Below are 17935 nucleotides of genomic sequence, written 5' to 3'. Positions count from 1 at the left end.
GAAAACAAAAATTAAATAAGTACTTTACTGGAAGATTTCTAATTCCTAAGCACTGCCACAATTTTTTGTGTGGAAAAAAGAATACTCTTGGTGACTGTTTTTTCTTCTTTTTTTTTGAAAACTAGTGTTTATCCGAACAATTATGGCAACTTACCGTAGTTGCAGTTGCATCCTCCACTGGCGCTGGTGGTTCGTCTGGATGCTTGTCAAAATTTGTAAATTCGAATAAAATTATCATGAGAAATACTAGTAGAAGTAATATAGAGGAGAATTTCAAAATCAGTTTCATAGTAGAATGAATATTCTCCAGCAGCTGCACTCCTGTATACCACTCCAAGCAGATACGTAACCTAGATCGACGAAGATCCGGCGCCAGATATAGACAGCGTCCGGATCCCGAAAAATCGGATTTTCAGCACATTGTCTGGCCGATTTCTACATGAAAAGATGTTACTGTATTGTCAGTGAAGTACTTTATGTTTTTTTTTGTAAAAAAAAATCCTATAAAGTCGAGCAATTTGTGATGAAAAGCAAAATGTGTCTTTTTGAAGATCTTTACTAGATCATTCTTTTGACGGTAAAAATAAATTCTCTAAAGATCTTCGAAAGATGTTCAGTTCCCGATATTTCTCACTTTCCTGGCCAGTTGCTATCCAGCTGAAAGACTTCCGTGGGCTTTCATTTCATCAGAAAAAGTAAGAAATTTATTTTTTTGCCATGATTTTCTCGAATTAAGACCTCTGTACTTCCTGCTTTGACCTATGCTTCGGAAACCTGGGCATTCCGCAAGCAGGAAGAAAACGTAGTGGGCGTCATTGAACGCGCAACTGAGCAGAGGAGTCCTTTCACGCATCCCGCTTTCACGCAAGTGAGGGACGGGATCCGAAGTTCTTTCCTACGTCAGCGATCGAAAATTAGAGATACTGCTGCGTTTGCCAAGGAAAGTAAAATAATGTGGACCGGACACGTGGTGCGCTTCAACGACAACCGTCGCACCGGAGACGTGAGCGACTGCGTTCCCCGCGATATTAAGCGCACTACAGGAAGACCGCCGACCCGATGGTCAGATTCTTCACGAAGTCCTTTAAAGAAAAATATGATGCTCTTCATGTCCCACGCGAAAGGAGGAACCATGGGCTACTCTGCACGCGATCGGGACAAATGGAAGAATTACTAGCGCTCGCTCGACCAGTTTAAAGAGCAACGGGAGTCAAGGTGATCAAGAGAATCAAGGTGAAAGCCTTCGTTATTATCCGGATCGCTAACCTACAGAAACTGCAGCGAGAAATTGTGGATGCGACACAGTGGAGCAAAGCTACGAAGAAAGGCTAGAAGGAAATTACGCAAATTAGAGTTTTTTTTCCGTTTTCTTTGCTAAGAATTACCATGGATACTGTTGATTTGAAACAAGTGTGCGGGAAAAACCTCTGCGTGAGCCTAATTTAAGAAGTTATATGCTTTATAGTACTTTGAGATTGTTGGTATTATTTTCGTTATTTTCGTGAATTCACCTGACCCCAGCTGTTGTCACGCGGCTGCATCAATTCTTTCCCATATTGTTCAGGAATGCAGACTTGTTCATACGACAATATTACGAAGAACAAGCAGGAACAATTGGAGTCGCTATGTTGCCTCGATTATCGAACCTCAACTGATAAATTCTACCGTTCCGCTCAAGCGCTTCATGTCATCACCGGAATACTTGGGATTTACTGCTCTTTTCTATACATTGCTAAGTACTCAACAAAACATCTACTACCTCATAACACCAAGGTGAGCTGTTTTCGTTCTCATGGTCGTTGGGGAACAATTGTCATGTGTGCATTTTCCCAGAGACTTTAATTTATATCATGGAAGTCCTGTCTTTTAACGGGATTTCTGTGATTTTCTTAGCTGGAAGCACTTCCACATGTAGTTTTGTATTTTATTCTCGGCTTCTGAAGAGTTCAATTTATTTTTTGGTGGAAAGCGCTTTAACTGTTTAACTTTAAGCGCTGTTCTATAAAACTTCTTCTTGACTCATATATTAAAAAAAGTCCGTGGATCTTAAAAAAAAAATCGTTCATCTTCCTTTCAATGTGCGCGACATCAGCAGCGCTATAGAACGCTGGACGCTTTTTCCTATTCTCTTTTTGCGTGAACTTTTGAAAAAAGCGATTTTGTAAAAGCGCCCTCTAAGCTTGCTTTTTGACGAGCATCCATGAATGGTCAAACAAATAATATAATTTGCAACTTCCCACGTTTGGCTAATGAAGAATCTGTATTTTTGATTGGCTGAGATAACAAGGAAACTACACACCTAAAGCTCAAATATTTAGAAGAACTTATCACCAAAAATTCAGCAACAATAATCTTTTTCCAATTTCCATAATAATCTTTGTCAGAAATCACTCATATGTTTATAACCACAGGTATTCATGTCTATCACCTTAGCTGCAATCGTGATCCATTCGATTAGTGTCACTGCTCTTCATGTAAGTCAATATTTTATTTTTTCTATAGTTTTCATCACTAAAAGCAATGATTAGTGCTCTTATACCAGCCAAATTCACTGGATCGTCGCCTAAGTAGTGGTGTACAGTGATGTTTTTTCAACCGTATTATCTCTTCATTTTCCGTTACTGACAAGCGAATTCTGAAAGAGTAGAACTGAACGTCAACAAAGATATGGAGGATGGTTGTAAAAAATGAAGGAGTACATATTTTAAATATTCGAAAAATCCTATTGTCGTCCTAGCTTTAAAAAGTGAAGAGAAGGTGGAATACCGCGCTAATTGTTAGGATTTCTTTCCAGGACAAAAATTGATGTCTTAGTTTTTGTAACAGGTTTTCTAGTTTTTTTTCTTATTATCGCAATGATGAAAAAAGTGCCAATAATGTACAAGAAACGAGTAGAGGTAGAAAGTACGGAAGAATGTCATTTCTCGGTTTCCTCCTGTCTTCAGATGGAATGGTAGAAGAGAATAACTAGTGGAAATAGATGAAATGGCGCTAATTTTGAGCACCTAATCGTCGTTCCAAATCATCTAGAATTGCTCTTAATTTAGATCCCTATGCTTCTAGATGGTCAGATAACTCACGTAAGGCCATAAGTTCTTTCTCAACGAAAAAATTTCCAGATTATTCACCTCTTCCAGTCATTCCGAGCTACAGCTGATGATCCGTGTAGCGTTCAGAACACCGCTATTTTCTGCGCTCCATTCCGTTATACTTTTTCATTTTGCGTACTCCTCATGATGCTGAACCAGTATTTTATATACATTGACAGAATTCTGGACACATTCTGGCAGTCGTACAAAACTGCCCAGAACTACATCTTCACCTTTTTGCTCGCTATTGAGGTAAAAGAAGCAAAAAATACATTTCTAATGATCTTCTTTCCTCTGATGGTTTGCTACAGGTACCCTTCACAACTTTTATTATTTTTTTCGTATATCGTCGAACTGATCCATCCGAAATGTTGCTCTCCTGCTTAAATGTGCCACCTTCAACCATGAGTATGTCTTTATTTTTTACCAACAACAATCTAGATCTGTGAGAGTCAACTTCAAGAATTTCAGTGGATGTGAGTATCACAACCGCAGCGTTTCTTCCTCTGAACTGCCTCTGCCTTGTAATGTCCATCCTTCTCTTTCAAACGCATCAGAGGAAAATCAAAAAGTGGGTAAACAAGGTATTTCGTTCAGTACAAATTTTGTCCAAGCACGCACAACGACAGTGGAGTACTCCAGAAAAAATTGTAACTTTTTTTGCATAATCAATCGCATGGTGAACTGTTCGGCTGACACAAAGTTGGATGGAATTGGATTGACACAATGAATATATCAATAAAAGAAAGAACAAAAATAAAAAGAAATCGCACTAGTGTGCACATATGTAGCTCTAAACTATGAGGCTTTCGGGTTGCACTACGGGGTTGCAAGGTTACCGGTTGAAACTGGAGAGTGGTCAGCACGCGAAGGCGATGAGATCAGCGTTCGCGTGTTCGCGAACGTTCAACAAGCAAGTGGGACCGTAATCAGCCAAACGTCTTCTTCGTTATGGACATTCACAGTTTTATTTTTGTTCCAGATGAAAATTTGCTCTCGATGAACCAAAATAAGGTTTTTAATGGTTATGCATAATTAATGATAACAGAAGACACGCAATGAAGGAACCAAATGTGGGTGGCGCAACAAGGAGCACTGATTATTTAATTTCCAATAGTTCGTCAAATCGTTGTCTTTACTTGTGCTGTAACACATCGCTGTTGAACATGTCTAGTCTAACATATTTTTGTAGTACTTTGGCGAAACTTAAGTAGTGAAGATTTTTCGACGTTAAGCCAAGTAAGCTAGATTTTGAGCTAAACTTTGTAAAAGCTCGAGTTTTTATCTTCTAAATTCAACGGCAGTGGGAAATTTTCCATCCAAGCTGTGCTTTAATAAAGAAGGAAAGAAGCATTCAGTTTTATTTCAATGCTGATTTGTTAAAGCGAGTTTCTGGAATTTTCAAGCTTTCTGAAGATCTAATTTTTTAGGAATATGTGAACCCGGTAAAATTGTTTCAAAAAAAGCCCGAAATGAAGTGGAGTGCATTACTATAGTTCAGTTCTGAGGAATGATAGGTAAAAAGATAAAAGCTTAGCTATTCTCTTCAGGACCTACATGAAATGGTTATTTTGGCCCAAGTAGTATAGTGGTTAGTACTCCACGTTGTGGCCGTGGCGACACAGGTTCGATTCCTGTCTTGGGCATTGTTTTGCCGTTTTATCAGCAGTTAGACTTGTCACCCAACCTAGCAAGGACAGAAAGTACGAGTTAATAGCAACAGGAAAGCATAAAAGCGCGCTCATTCGATTTAAACGTTACTCAAATCTACTTTCAAGAAATTTCAAGGTGAATTTTTCTAGACGGTCTTTCCCACACTCGTTTGTTTTGAAATTCTAACAAACTAAATTTCTATCGAGTATCGCAAAATTGAGTCTGCGTACATACATAAGAAATTAACTTGACGTGTTAGATTTAATCGGTGGGCCGGGTCCCCTGACGCTTTCGCCCGAATCTTCGCCGAGGAACAAGAATGAAAAACCGGGGGGGGGCTGCCTCCTGAGCTATCCTGTGAATAGTGAAAGATTTGTCAGAAAGTTATTCAGCCTTTGGAAGTTTTCCTTTTTGAAAGTGGTTTAAAACTTTACAGATCGCGATTCGACGTTGCACGACACTTCAAGGCGTCTATGAATCGAGACGCCATGTCATTTTTACGCTACACCACCGCCACACAGGCAGTAATCATAGTTATGTACCCGATTGTCGTGCTAACCTTCAGATTCACCTCTCATAATACTCCAAGGACCTTGAATAAAACGTTAGCCACGTTAGTTTACGTGAGTTCCCTCTTCCTTCAATATAACAAAAATTAACGCCCTAAATTTCTTTGTCTTTAGCTGTTCAACTGGTATTGCTTACTTGTTCCCGTGGTTATGATATACGCTGTAAAACGACGCCGTTCGGAACGACAACGACAAATCGATAATGTTATCGGACAGCAAATTTCCGGAGAAGAAGCTTCTAACTACTATTTTCGATTGCTCAAGAACCAATGGGAACAGGAAATGGAAAGCAGAACGTAGTCTGAGATTTTCCAACCTGCGATACTTCACGCAAATATCTGCGGAATCTTGTGGATGTTTACGGTATCTCCACGATCGGATTAGGAAGTAGAAAAATAACTGACCTTTGGAAAATGTTCCGAGCCACAACGGGCAATCGAGTGGCGCTCTGATTAATGCACAATTCTAAAGGTAGAAAGCGACTGAACACTAAATTTTGATCTACAAAAATCTATGATCTACTAATTAAACACTAAAAATTTTTCCATAAGAAAAGAATAAAGTTCATTTATATAGGTTATTTATTGCAATCCCTAATTCATCAGGTCTACCACTACTAAACTTAGAGCAAAAATGCCATTGGATTTCAGTTATTATCAGTTTTATTACTTTGTTACGGGTCTTCGACTTTAGAAAATCGCACAAAATTTCTATGTCACTCTTTTGTTATTCGTTATTAATAGGCCCCCGTTACTACCGAGGATATCACTCTTCTAAAAAAGTCCACGTGTTGCGGAAAACATGTATATCGATTCTTAACTTGAACTCACTGAATCATTTTTAAAGGGCTATCCTTGGGTTTACAGTCACTTTCCTAAATTTCGAGCGCTCGTCGAGTAGTCCTGGTGAGAATATAGACATTTAAACTTATCCCATAAAAATCCAACATCGAGCTATTGTCTAGACTTTTGCAAAGGGTGACTTCCGCAGAACTCTTCACCAAAGGAACAGAACCTCACGCTTTATTCACGGAGCAATCGATAGTTAGGGAAGTTCATAAATCTTACTTATAAGATCCGACCTCCGAGGGAATTTGATTGCTGACGCTCTTCCCTCTGTATATGAAGGCTATGTCATAAACAGATTCTATGAACGGCAAACCCAAAGCTCTTTCGAGCAGGATGTATGGAACAGCCAATCGATAACAAATATGTTCATCTGAGCGACCGTGACGCATGTGCAATTCACTCAATTTCCCTGCCAAACATTCGGTCTCTATTTCTCTGCCCAGCCCGAACAGAGCGCGTATCGCGAGTAATCGGGCGACGCGGAATTTGTTGTACAGCTCGTTTCAACATTTTAATTCTATGTTATTTGTCTACAAATCTATAAGCAGAGAAAACAAATTCAACTGCTATTTTTCACTTGCGTTGATTGTGATAGATATAATATTGACCAAATATCATTAGTAAGGCCCTTTTCTGGTGTCTTCTTCTCGGATGTTTTGTGAATTGTTTCCGCAAAAAATAAAATAATTATAGTTATTTGTTTACGTTGTGTATGCTCAATGTGATCTGGTGTCCATAATTGTTCGAGAATAGCCGACCCCTTAAAATTTTCGTACAGACGAGTGCCCAGTATTCAAATACAGTGAAAGAATTTTTCCTAAAACTTTTATTGCAAACCAGGAATCAAACAAGGAGCTATTGGGGTTTTATACGGCTGAAAGTCAACCCTTTTCTTTTTTTTTTCGTGGAAGTTGTGACTGTTATAATGTAATCACTCTCACTCTTATCACAACGAAAACATAGTTTGGCCACATTTTTTTTCCTCTAGAATTGGAAGTTTCAGAATTTCAAAAACTGATTTTATTGTATTATTCGGACTGGAACAACAATAAAATAAAAAATGCATCTAGAAATACCTCACCGGAATTCAAAAAAAAAATCATTTGTTTCAGCCTACTGAATAATTCAGTTTTTCTCTTCGTGATTCGTAATTTTAATATCACATTTCGATACCACAACAAGTAACACTAATAACAGATAGAGACCATCAAATAAATGCATAAGGAACGACAAGTCACGGGTGACACAGAAACACTGCAAAAATCGGCGGATGATTGCTTAACAAGTAGCCGGACACGCTGGAGCGGTTACTTTACTGCCTGGAACATTTTGGATCACCACCTTAGGGAGTTCGTTGGTTTCTTCGTTAATTACTCTCATCGTTTGTGAAGAGATGCGCTCTTTCGCTTCCCGCTCCTGAAATACCGACGTTTGATAGTGGGATTTTTTGAAGGAGTTCTTACATCCGAACTTAATCTTCCCCTCTTTTTCGAGAGATATAATCGAGATAAGTGGTTACTTTTGAAATAAAGGGAATTGATCAGACACAGTCGCTGACGAATATATATGTACATATAATATTTATTTATATTAGACCGGCGACTAATTTCTACTACACATTGCAATATTTTATTAGCAAATTGTTTATTTTTTCACATTTAGTTTCCAATGATTAACGTGTCCTCTATCGGTATCGACGACATTTTGTCGACGTCCAAACAGTTTGTAGATCCCCTCCTTGTAGAATTTCAGGGCTTGCAAGCAAAGAACGACTAAAGGACCGTTTTGGGACCATCCTCATCAAAAACTCGGGGTCCATCCACGTGCTGAGCCAGAGGTAGCAACAAGTGGAAGTCGGACGGAGCAATGTGCGTACTCCATGGAGGATGGAGAGTGAAGGTCCAGCCGAGAGGCTGCAGCTTCATCCGAGTCACCAATTGTGGGCGCGTTGTCATTGAAGATGAAGATTTCCCTCTGTATCTCTTTGAGTTTTGCAGCAACCCGGTCCAGCAGCTTGCAGTACTTTTCAGCACTGGTAGTAGAACCATGTGACCGGAGCTTTCGATGAGAGACTCCCTTAGCATACCACCAGCAACAGAACATTATCTTGGACTTCGGTGCTGGAACTTCTTTCACGAGATAGTGGACAAGCACAGCTAGAGGCAGCCATCCAGGGAATTGTTGGTGATAAAATATGGAACACTTAGGATAGATTAATAATCTATATAGTACTGGCCGAGCAGGTCAATTAACTAAATTTCTCAAGCGAAGTCTCTAAAGTGAGCCAGGAATTAGTTGCAGCCTCACATATATTTTCTATTTATCTATTTATTGAATCCATGGCGTTCGCAACGAATCCGTTGTTAAGCGGTTACACATTATGCTTATCATATATGTAATCTTTTCCCCTTTGCTCTGCTTCAATTAAAAGCGCATAGGAGCAATCCGAGCAAGGAGAGGCCGTCATCACATGTGTTAGATTTGACGACTACAGATTAGTTCTTTTGATTTTAGAATTGGATTTTCAGATTTTTGTTTCGAAGAGGACATCTAGCAAATAAACTCACATGCAGCAGTAACAGATCCTCTATGACCTCGCCAAGGGCGATTTTCACTTTTAAGGCCGTATGCCTGCAATGTGGTGAATGATGCCAGCAGTCAACCATCAGACCAACCATTTTTTGAAGGTGAAACTGAAATTGGGGAAGTATTTTTATATCCATAGTAAACGGAGAAGTAATGGCTAGGCAGGCTTTTAGCAGGAATCTTTGCAAACAGCAAAAAGAAAGGATTCTTCTAGAGAATGAAATAGAGAAAACTCTTTAAAGTGGATTTGTTTCGACTCCTTACGTTGCTTCCATTTGTCCATGAAAGCTCCAAAGGAGGTCGCTTTCCATTAGCGCCACAAACGATCTTTTCCATTTCCGCAAATGATGGGTCACTGTCGACAAGTTCACCAAATGGTGGCTTATATGGATATGATCGTCTTGACTGAAGTTTGCACATGAATCTTTTTTTCGTGGATGAGGATAGAACTTTATGATCCAGGCAAGCAAACACTTACACCGTCCGAGCTTTTCTGCATATGTTGCATTCTGTAATTTTCACTCTTCATCTCTGAATAGATGGTAAGTCCTTTACCCTCACTGCTTGCAGAATTATAGCCAGATTCGCCGGATCCGATAGATGTTCCACAAACATCAGCACACTGAAATCCTCGAAAAATTTGCTAGAATCAGATAAAAACTTCCCTCTTTTCACTGGTTTTTATAGAATCTGACGAGAAGACGTGTGGAGAGAATTTAGTAGATTCTTAAGAAATTTGCTAAACTGTCTAAGGGGAGTTCTTCACTTCAAAATGAAAGGTGACTGATTTCGAGAACTGATCGCTAGTAGCCAAACAAAAAGTGCTGATTCAATACTATCATATGCGATGAGACTTAAGATCCACAAGTTATTTCCATATTTGTTAGAACTTTCAAACAATATTGAATTTTCAAAAATAAATCATCCAATGTGCTACTTGTACTGGTTTTCCCTAAAATCCGAATAGTGTGTAGGCGTTAAAGTATCGTTACCGCATAAAATTAATTTAAAAAATTAAAATCAATTAATTGATTAAACTATTAATTAATTAACTTAATCAAGTTAACTTAAAATTATTTTAGAGAAATCCCCTCTTCTTCATCCTCAATTCGATTTCACCCTTTGCTTTCTCTCTTTCCTTCTGTTTCGAACACTATGGTCATCTATTGCCTGCATTCCACATTATTTCGTTATTGAAATAGCGCTGGTGAGAGAGAGAGTAAATCCTGGCTCCATTACATGAATGACTTGATAAAGCTACATCTACGTACATGAAAATTCCACATTTAATTGAATTTGATCGATTTCATTTGTTTTGAAAGTGAAACTCCGCTTGGGTCCAATCGTCCATTTATCGGAACGACAAGGTAGCGTCAGTAACGTAACCGTAGTTTTACCCTTCCAGGAATCTACAAAGGTTGCCCGCCCGCCACAGCTAAAAGAGTTTGACGTTATGATGGCGCCACATTGTCGCCGGTCAGCAATTCAGACGTCGCCAGTCATGATAGTGTATAGGTCAGTGCAGTGCCAGTTTGAATTGGAAATACAAGGCCGCTGCGCTTACCGTATGCCAAAGAAACACTACAAAGAGATTACCTCAACCTTTCTTGCGATCTCCCAAAGCACCAGCGCATACGAATACATGTCGGCCATCTTGAATTGAGCGAAGAAATTCGGATTGAGATCTTTTCTTATCACCTCCGGAGCCATGTATCGTTTTGTGCCCACTTGAATGTTTACTTTTTCAGGAATCAGTCGATCTTCGCTGCAAAATCATGTTTTGTAGGAAAATTTGCAAATCAGCCAACAAAACTGAAGATGTAGAGAGGATGGATTAGGTTCAAAATTTGACAGGCTGCTCTTTCAGATAATACTAATTCATGTTGTTCATAATGGTAGATTACGTTCGTGTTCGTTTCAGTCTTCAGTTTTTTCTTGCTCCACCCCTCTTACAATCTGACTGCTAATCCGAAATCGGCGATGCAGCAAACGCCAGGTCGTTTCACGATGATATTTTTGGATTTGATATCACGATGAGCAATTTGTGGTTTCCGTCGACTTCCAGTTCCAAGCACTGACGCATGAAGATGTTCGATTCCACAAATAGAGCTGAAGCATTTTCCAGGATAGCCTCTCTTAACCTTCGAGGATCTTCTTCTGGGATTCAAGAACCGTGTACCTGTATGCTAACTGCAACGCTTCTTGAGTGGTGAGTGCCTGCTCCTTTTGAAGATAATCGTAGAGTGATCCGAGCGGATGATAATCTGTCACCAGGATCATTTGTGTGAGCGAATCCATACTGAAGATGTCGGCAGCAACAAATTCTGTAAGAAAATAGTAGCAAAAAATGAGCATCAAATAATAATAATTGTATAAATGTGATAACATTTTAAATATACTTGAGTCGAAGGGAATAATAAACTAGCAAGTGGTGCTGCCTAGAAACTTAAATGACAATTAATGAACACAAAAAAGCTATAGCCGAACCCCTTAAAAAGGTATATTATTGATTAGTGTATTCCGTTTAAAGAGGGACAACTTACGTAAAATGTTCTCATGGTTCAGCATTTGAGTCTCGTAAATTTCCCTCTCATTATTCCACGAATCTTCCTCTGTCGTATAGAACGTCTAAACTAATACTTCGCCCTACTCTAATGAACAACAGAACGATAAAGTAAAACTCTTAAAAATCAACTTATACTACATACTTTAACAGCCACTAAACTTCCCCGGAACCTTGCGATACGAACTTCTCCATACCTTAAGGAACACATTTAGCGGGACCTGGTCCCAATATGTAGAGTTTTACAGACTTGCAAGCGCAAACAAACCTTCCTTTCCCGATAATTTTTTCTATGATGAGATCGTTCGCGACTGTCCTTTGGACCATCGTCGCTTTTCCTGAGCCGGAGCCACTTCTGAATTATTGTTGATGTTAGATGGTCACGAACACAACATAGAGACTGGCTTAATATGATCATGGATATCTGAATCCCTTCTGGTTTCTGGATCTATTCGTAGGAAGGGATTAGTGTTTTGAAGGCAAACTTCAAAAACGTCCAGGATTTACTTCCATTTGTAGTGGTAAGTGGTAGAAATCTCTAGTGATGTTTACGAGGTCTAGAAAGATCTACTCACCCTGAATCATCGTACATTATCGGATCCAGCTCCGGAGTGGGCAAAAGATTCTGTTTGTTTTTGCCTAGAAGAAAATTATAGAAATTTCAAAAAAGTAGAAGAGAGAGGAAAAATGACTGCGTAAAGTTTGAGGAAAATTACCTAAAGGCAACCATTTCTTAAGATCTTTTCGTCTTCTTTTCAAGATGCACCAAGCACAACCAATCGCTAAAACGAACACTGCGATCACCAGCGGGAGGAAAACATGGACCAATGGATTAGGTTTCCGTTCTAACCATTCCTCATCGTAAAACTCTGAAAATCCCAATTACTACGTATCAAAATACAAGGAGCAGCTCCTCTAGCAAAGCTTACCCGCTTCCTTTGGAAGCTGTCTATAGGGTGGTGGAGTTATCCGTAAGTTGCAGTAATTCCCTTCGTAACAACAAGCAATACTTTTTGGCGTTCGATGAGGAGATCGGAAGGAATTACACTAAGAAAATCAGAGATTTAGGTCATCAGGGGTTTACAGGTTACGGTCGATTATATTACAGTAAGATGAGAAGCAGAGCTTCCTTTTTCCAGAGTAGCGCATCCATACTGATGTACCGTTTCCATACGACGAAGCTCACCATTGTAGACCTAAATGTTGCAGACGTGAGAATGCTAGAAAGAAAAGAATGGAAGTGTCTTGCAGTCGTCTTTTAGAAAATGCTGAACCTAAACTGGAGACAACTACAATCCTACAACAACTGAGTCACCGGTGGCTGATGTCCTTGGACTTCGTGGGCACCGGTAAGGAGAATGGCCCAATTAAAGACGAAAATGATAAAGATCGAGAATCTAAGCCCATTGCTCTTCCCCACGACGACGGGCTCTAGAATCTTCCCTGCTGAACCAACTGTTTCTTTTTTTGAGAGAAGATGGAATCAGAAGAAAATTGTGTAGCTACATTCACATCACAAGGCCATATGTGACTAGAAGGATGTTGACTATAACGAGCCAAGAAGGGTGAAACCCGCATCATTTACCCCTAATAAAGGAACCGAATATTTTTGAACGAAATGTGTAATGGATATTTCAAAATAAAAATCACCTATTCAATACAAAAAGTGCAGAAAGAGAAGAAAAATTGTTGGAGTCACGTGAACAAGAAGTTAATAGATTACATTAATGAAGAAACTTCGAAGTCGCAGTCCTCACCTCTTTCATGAAATGAAAACATGCTGCATAGCTGTGTTTTATACACGTATTATTCGCATCACAGATATCCCCCTCGTAATTGCAGAAACATAAATTCCTCGTGACTTCGTCTGCACTTCCATTGCTGCAATAAAAAATCAAATTACTTTCCTAACCATATGCAGAAATAGAGTTCTTAGAAGAAGAGTAGAAGAGCATTCGAATTCAAATAAGAGCGGCAGGAAATCTCTTTTAAAAAAATCATTAGAATAAAAAATTGAGTTGAAGTGAAAGAAGTAAACTTTTGCACGGCGAAAAAATATCTGGAAGAAACTTCCAACCTATGAATCGGTTTTAGTGAAGACAGAACCATTACTTTGGAGCAAACATGATATTATCGCGAGAAAAGTGCAAACAGCTGATAAGAAACAAACACAAACCGGATATGTTGGGGTTGTTCGGGGCGTCCGACAGCTTCCTCGGGAATCGATAGATCGGATGAGTCGACTTGACCAAGAGAATATTGAAAAAGTGCGCATAAATACAGCAAGGAAATCGTGATCATCGGGGTGCGATATTTGACTTCAAGTAATCATTCGCTGAATCTGTGTTACACGTTCTGAATTCATAATTATTGGATATGGTGGATCCCTTTCCTGCTTCCTCCATTATCGGAGAGAGAAATGACGGGCACTTCTGCTCTTAGGTCGTAAAGAAGAGAAAAGGAGAAGAAGAGCTTTAGAATAAAGAGAGAGAACAGAGAACCTATCGAAGGGACCATATCGCAAAACTCTCTTCGTTTGATAGAAATACCATTCAAAGCAAAAATTCCAAACTTTCGGGAAAATATAACAATTCATAAGTAAATCCAACAAAGAGAACGATTTGAAACGAAGTGAAGAAAATGGAACGTATGATGTCGCGGAGAAACAACTCCTGTAATTATTGACTAATGCATCTCACCAGATCACTTTTTCTGGGAGTTTTTTGGAGAGTTTCTTTTGGAGAAATTTTTTCCATGAATGTAAACAATCAAGGAAAAGGAATCCTTGTGTAATTTTGATGGAATATATTCGGAATGATAACTATAGTTCTGAATATATTCGATCAAAATTACACAAAAATTTCTTTCAGACGAACTTAAATGAAGCAAAATGTGATGAGGTTAGCTTTGGTTAAATGCCACCTCACGACGGAACGGCGGAGTCAGTGGACTATATATTTGCGCATTTTTAAATCCACAAATACAGTTCTACTGCAAGGAAACCGAAGAAATATTAGGAAGAAAAAAGAAAGAACTAGATAATGAAGTGAATGATTAAGATGAAGTGTATATGATCTGATATCGTGGAAATGTAAAGTTCGACGCATACAATTACCTTCTAGACCATTTTTCATCGTACTTCGAGAAAATTTCAAATCAAACATTGTTGTGTGTAGTAGAATAATGACTTATCGGTCATGTGGAAGCTACTAAAAAAGTCAGAAATAAAAACTGTACTACGAAGTCAAACTCAAATAAAAAAGAGTAGCACAAGATGCAGCAGAATCGCTAATTCTTCGACAGAAGACGAAAAAGAGGCGGATCCGCGTCTTTTTTTTCATAACACACCTCAATATGATCTCTAACATAAAATCTATACATCAAAAGATTCGTGTATGCAAGCTCTGTTGATTGATATAATTAAAACTTTTGAAACCTACAACTTTCGATTCTCCAGCTCAACAGAATTTTTTGTTTTTTTTTTTTGCAGCCAAACTTACAACTCCGATGTTTTACAATACCTATTGTCCTTTTTGGAAGTTCAGAAACCGCTAATAAACTAGGGTTGCCTTTTACTGGCACAACACAATAGAGAACAGTATTTGTTCTATGAATTGCTTCAATTTTTTCCATAATATGTCTCGGGTGCGGTCAGTTTTGAACGTGCAAAGATGAAGACTTTTCTTCTGTTTTTACAAAAAGCTTATTTTTTTTTTGCGATTTATCAAGAACTTCTTCAAATATCAAGTGGATATGTTTTTCAGGAGGAAGGAATCTATTGAATGGCTTTGATTTCGAAGAGTTCTGAATAATCAAAATTTTCATCACAAATTCTTACAGGCTCTATGGAAGATTCAACTAGGGACGCTGGCGCACCAAATTCCTTATGCGACACATCAGACAACTGTGTTATCGGATTAGTTACCAGATTTGAAAAGAACAGAACAACAGCAGAGAAGAATGTTTCTTTTACGGAACGAAATTCTTTAAGATAGTCTGCTTTATTCTTCAAATTGCAGGTTCCGATAATGAAATTGGGGCTCTGTCTTACTAAGCTTCGGATTCTTCACTTAATTCTGAATTCACATTTTGATAGTTCTATTCATATTTGTACGTCAACGGTGCTTCATTTTGTTGCGTCATTTGTTTGCCCCATTCCAGAGATCGGAGAAAAATTGTGTAATCATAATTATTTCTCTGATTTGATGACTTCACTTCAATTTCGATAACCGAAGAATGCAAGTACAACTAAAAAAATAAACGGGACAAAGAAAGAAATAAAAACAGACAATTCTGAAGAATACCGCTCTGCAGGTACAACATTCTTCTCTGTGGTTATCCTATTCTATTCAAATTTAGTAATCAGTGCGGTAACACAGCCGTAGCTCGATGTGTGTCCCAAGGAATCTGGAGGGTCGGCGTCCCTAGATGACAATGATCCTCCATAGAGGCAGTAAGAGTTTGTGATGAAATTTTGGATGAGACAGAATTTTTTGAAGTCAACACCTTTGAATAGATCTCTTCTTCCTGAAAAACATATCCACTTGATATTTGAAGAAGTTTTTGATAAATCGCAAAAAAAATATACTTTTTTGTAAAAACAGAAGGAAATTTTTCATTTTCGCAGGTTCAAAACTGGCCGCAGCCGAGACATATTATAGAATAAATTGGAGCAATTTGTAGGACAAGTAATGTTCTCCATTGTGTTGTGCCGATAGAAGACACCTCTATTGTTGTTTCTACCTCTATTATTAGCAATTTCTGAACTTCCAAATATGAAAATAAGTATTGTAACACACTGAAGGAATAACCTTAGCCGCAGAGAAAAAAAAAAACGAAAAATTTGTTGAGGTAGAAAGTCGAGAGACAAGGGCATCCATACAACAAATAGTTTCTTGCAGATGTCGATCGTTGCTAGAGTCGGAACATGTTACATTAGTCAATTTTTTACGTTTTTCAAAGTTATGATATTACAGCTGTGAGAACTATCAAATTGTTCCCAACAGTGTGTAGATAAGGAATACTTAACTATCATTTTACTTTTCGAAAAATATATAAATAAATAAATATTCACCTCAGAAACCATGAATCCTTGGGGGGCAATTATCTCGGAATCAGCCCTACTACTGCGTGGGCGTAATAATTTTTCTCAAGAAGTATTTTAGTGGTAGGTATTAGGAGTTCTAATTATATCTAATCGATAGAGCTCGCACACAAGGATCTATTGTTGTATAGCTTCTATAATAAAGATCAAATTGAGGTGTGTTATAAAGAAAAGACGAAAAAGACGCGGATCAGCGTCTTTTTCGTCTTCTGTCGAAGAATTAGCGATTCTGCTGCATGAAGTTCTGTGTTCCGTAAAAAAAAACATTAAAATATAAGAATTAACCGCTACAGACGAATGCTGTAGACCGAAACAACATTAACGACAGTACTGCACACAACTGTGGTAGGAATACTCGAAATGTTTCCCCATTTTCAGTCCAATACGTTTATGTAATTTGCCACTAGGACGATGAACGAAACATGAAAAAGAAACGGTTGTAGAATTCAAAGGTAATTGGCGAAATGGATTGCACGAAGAGGAAGAAGAATGATAAAAATTTGAGAAAAACATAGATACAGAGACATGTAGTGATTTTTTAGAAGCCTTAAAATTGATGGAAGTCAATTAGAAGGTCAATGTTCGTTGAGAAACGGATGGAATGTACTCTAAAAGGTAGGGAAGGGCGTCCTGTGAAGCGATCGGCGTTTTACATAGATCCATCGAAAGTTAGAATCAGAAAAAGATGAAAATAGGTTCCCATAGGAACGAGACGCTAAGAAATCGGAAGAAATGAAGAGAAGAATAGCTCGATTTCGCAGAAACTCGTAAACATCAGTCATTTAATTTGATAACAGACTTGTTTTCTGGACGTTTATTGATGTATGGGACAGTTGGTGAATAGATGGATGCGGAACAAGTAGAAAATAGAATTGAGGGTAGTTCCGCAAAGTAACAACGAACACGGCTGGAAAGAGGGATCAGCTGCGGTTCGCGCCAATTTTTCGGCAATGACGAGCCAGTCAGGTGCACCCACCACCGCTAACTGTCTTTGTTGACATTGAGACGGCCGATAGCGGAATGGCTGACGACGCTTGGTGTGGGATCGATAATTCGAAATCCAGAAAAAAAAACCCAAGCGCATAAGCTGCACGATTCCACCGTCATTTTAACGTTCGTGAACTCTGAAGGAGAAATGAAATCGCTTTGAAATAAATGCTCATAGGTGAATGGACATATTGTCTTCACGACAACAGTGGCAGGACACCCTTGTCCCGTCAGAAGGAGTCTACACACATTGTATAGCTTTCATCAAGTCATCAAACAATCACGGATTGAGATATTAATACGCAAACGTAATGGACCTATAAGAAGTTTCACAACGTACGCACACCCGATGATTCCACACCGACCCCGCCCTCCTTCCGGTGACGAGGAAATGACGTCAGATTTGTTCAAGAGAATAAAGACACAGATCAAAGAGCCTAGAGGTTGGCCCGAGCAAGTCATCTTGCGGCTCAAAAAGATTAATCAACAATGAGCAGTTATTAACATGCGGTTTTTTGTAGTATGTTGGTGAGGAG

The 17935-nt window shown here is 38.7% G+C and overlaps 3 protein-coding genes across 3 annotated transcripts in view; 1 reads left to right on the top strand and 2 right to left on the bottom strand.

Annotated features, from left to right (window-relative positions):
• RB195_002406 (uncharacterized protein) overlaps positions 1–238 on the bottom strand; it is a gene marked incomplete at both ends in the record, with an annotated part of 7921 nt that extends 7683 nt beyond the window's left edge. Inside the window, one exon of the mRNA XM_064199652.1 lies at positions 155–238. Within this exon, the coding sequence (XP_064055533.1) occupies positions 155–238 (84 nt within the window). The remainder of the gene's footprint in view (positions 1–154) is intronic.
• A 1328-nt stretch (positions 239–1566) lies between these two features.
• RB195_002405 (uncharacterized protein) lies at positions 1567–5611 on the top strand (the record flags this gene model as incomplete). The annotated part of the gene is made up of 7 exons (XM_064199651.1): positions 1567–1773; positions 2412–2474; positions 3120–3341; positions 3401–3497; positions 3561–3660; positions 5179–5365; positions 5426–5611. The coding sequence occupies 7 exons, from the start codon at positions 1567–1569 to the stop codon at positions 5609–5611; spliced, it is 1062 nt and encodes a 353-aa protein (XP_064055532.1).
• A 1826-nt stretch (positions 5612–7437) lies between these two features.
• On the bottom strand, positions 7438–13609 carry RB195_002404 (uncharacterized protein; the record flags this gene model as incomplete). Its single annotated transcript, XM_013444301.2, has 16 exons — positions 7438–7575; positions 8727–8852; positions 9010–9150; positions 9224–9367; positions 10342–10510; positions 10699–10854; positions 10925–11069; positions 11289–11373; positions 11454–11505; positions 11577–11663; positions 11884–11947; positions 12025–12177; positions 12238–12355; positions 12415–12504; positions 13066–13189; positions 13485–13609. The coding sequence occupies 16 exons, from the start codon at positions 13607–13609 to the stop codon at positions 7438–7440; spliced, it is 1917 nt and encodes a 638-aa protein (XP_013299755.2).
• Positions 13610–17935: the final 4326 nt, after the last annotated feature.

The sequence above is a fragment of the Necator americanus genome, chromosome IV (assembly GCF_031761385.1).
Source record: "Necator americanus strain Aroian chromosome IV, whole genome shotgun sequence".
In the NCBI taxonomy this organism is placed as follows: domain Eukaryota; kingdom Metazoa; phylum Nematoda; class Chromadorea; order Rhabditida; family Ancylostomatidae; genus Necator; species Necator americanus.
The sequence above is the reverse complement of the archived record's forward strand: the minus strand, read 5'-3'. Positions and strand labels throughout refer to the sequence as shown.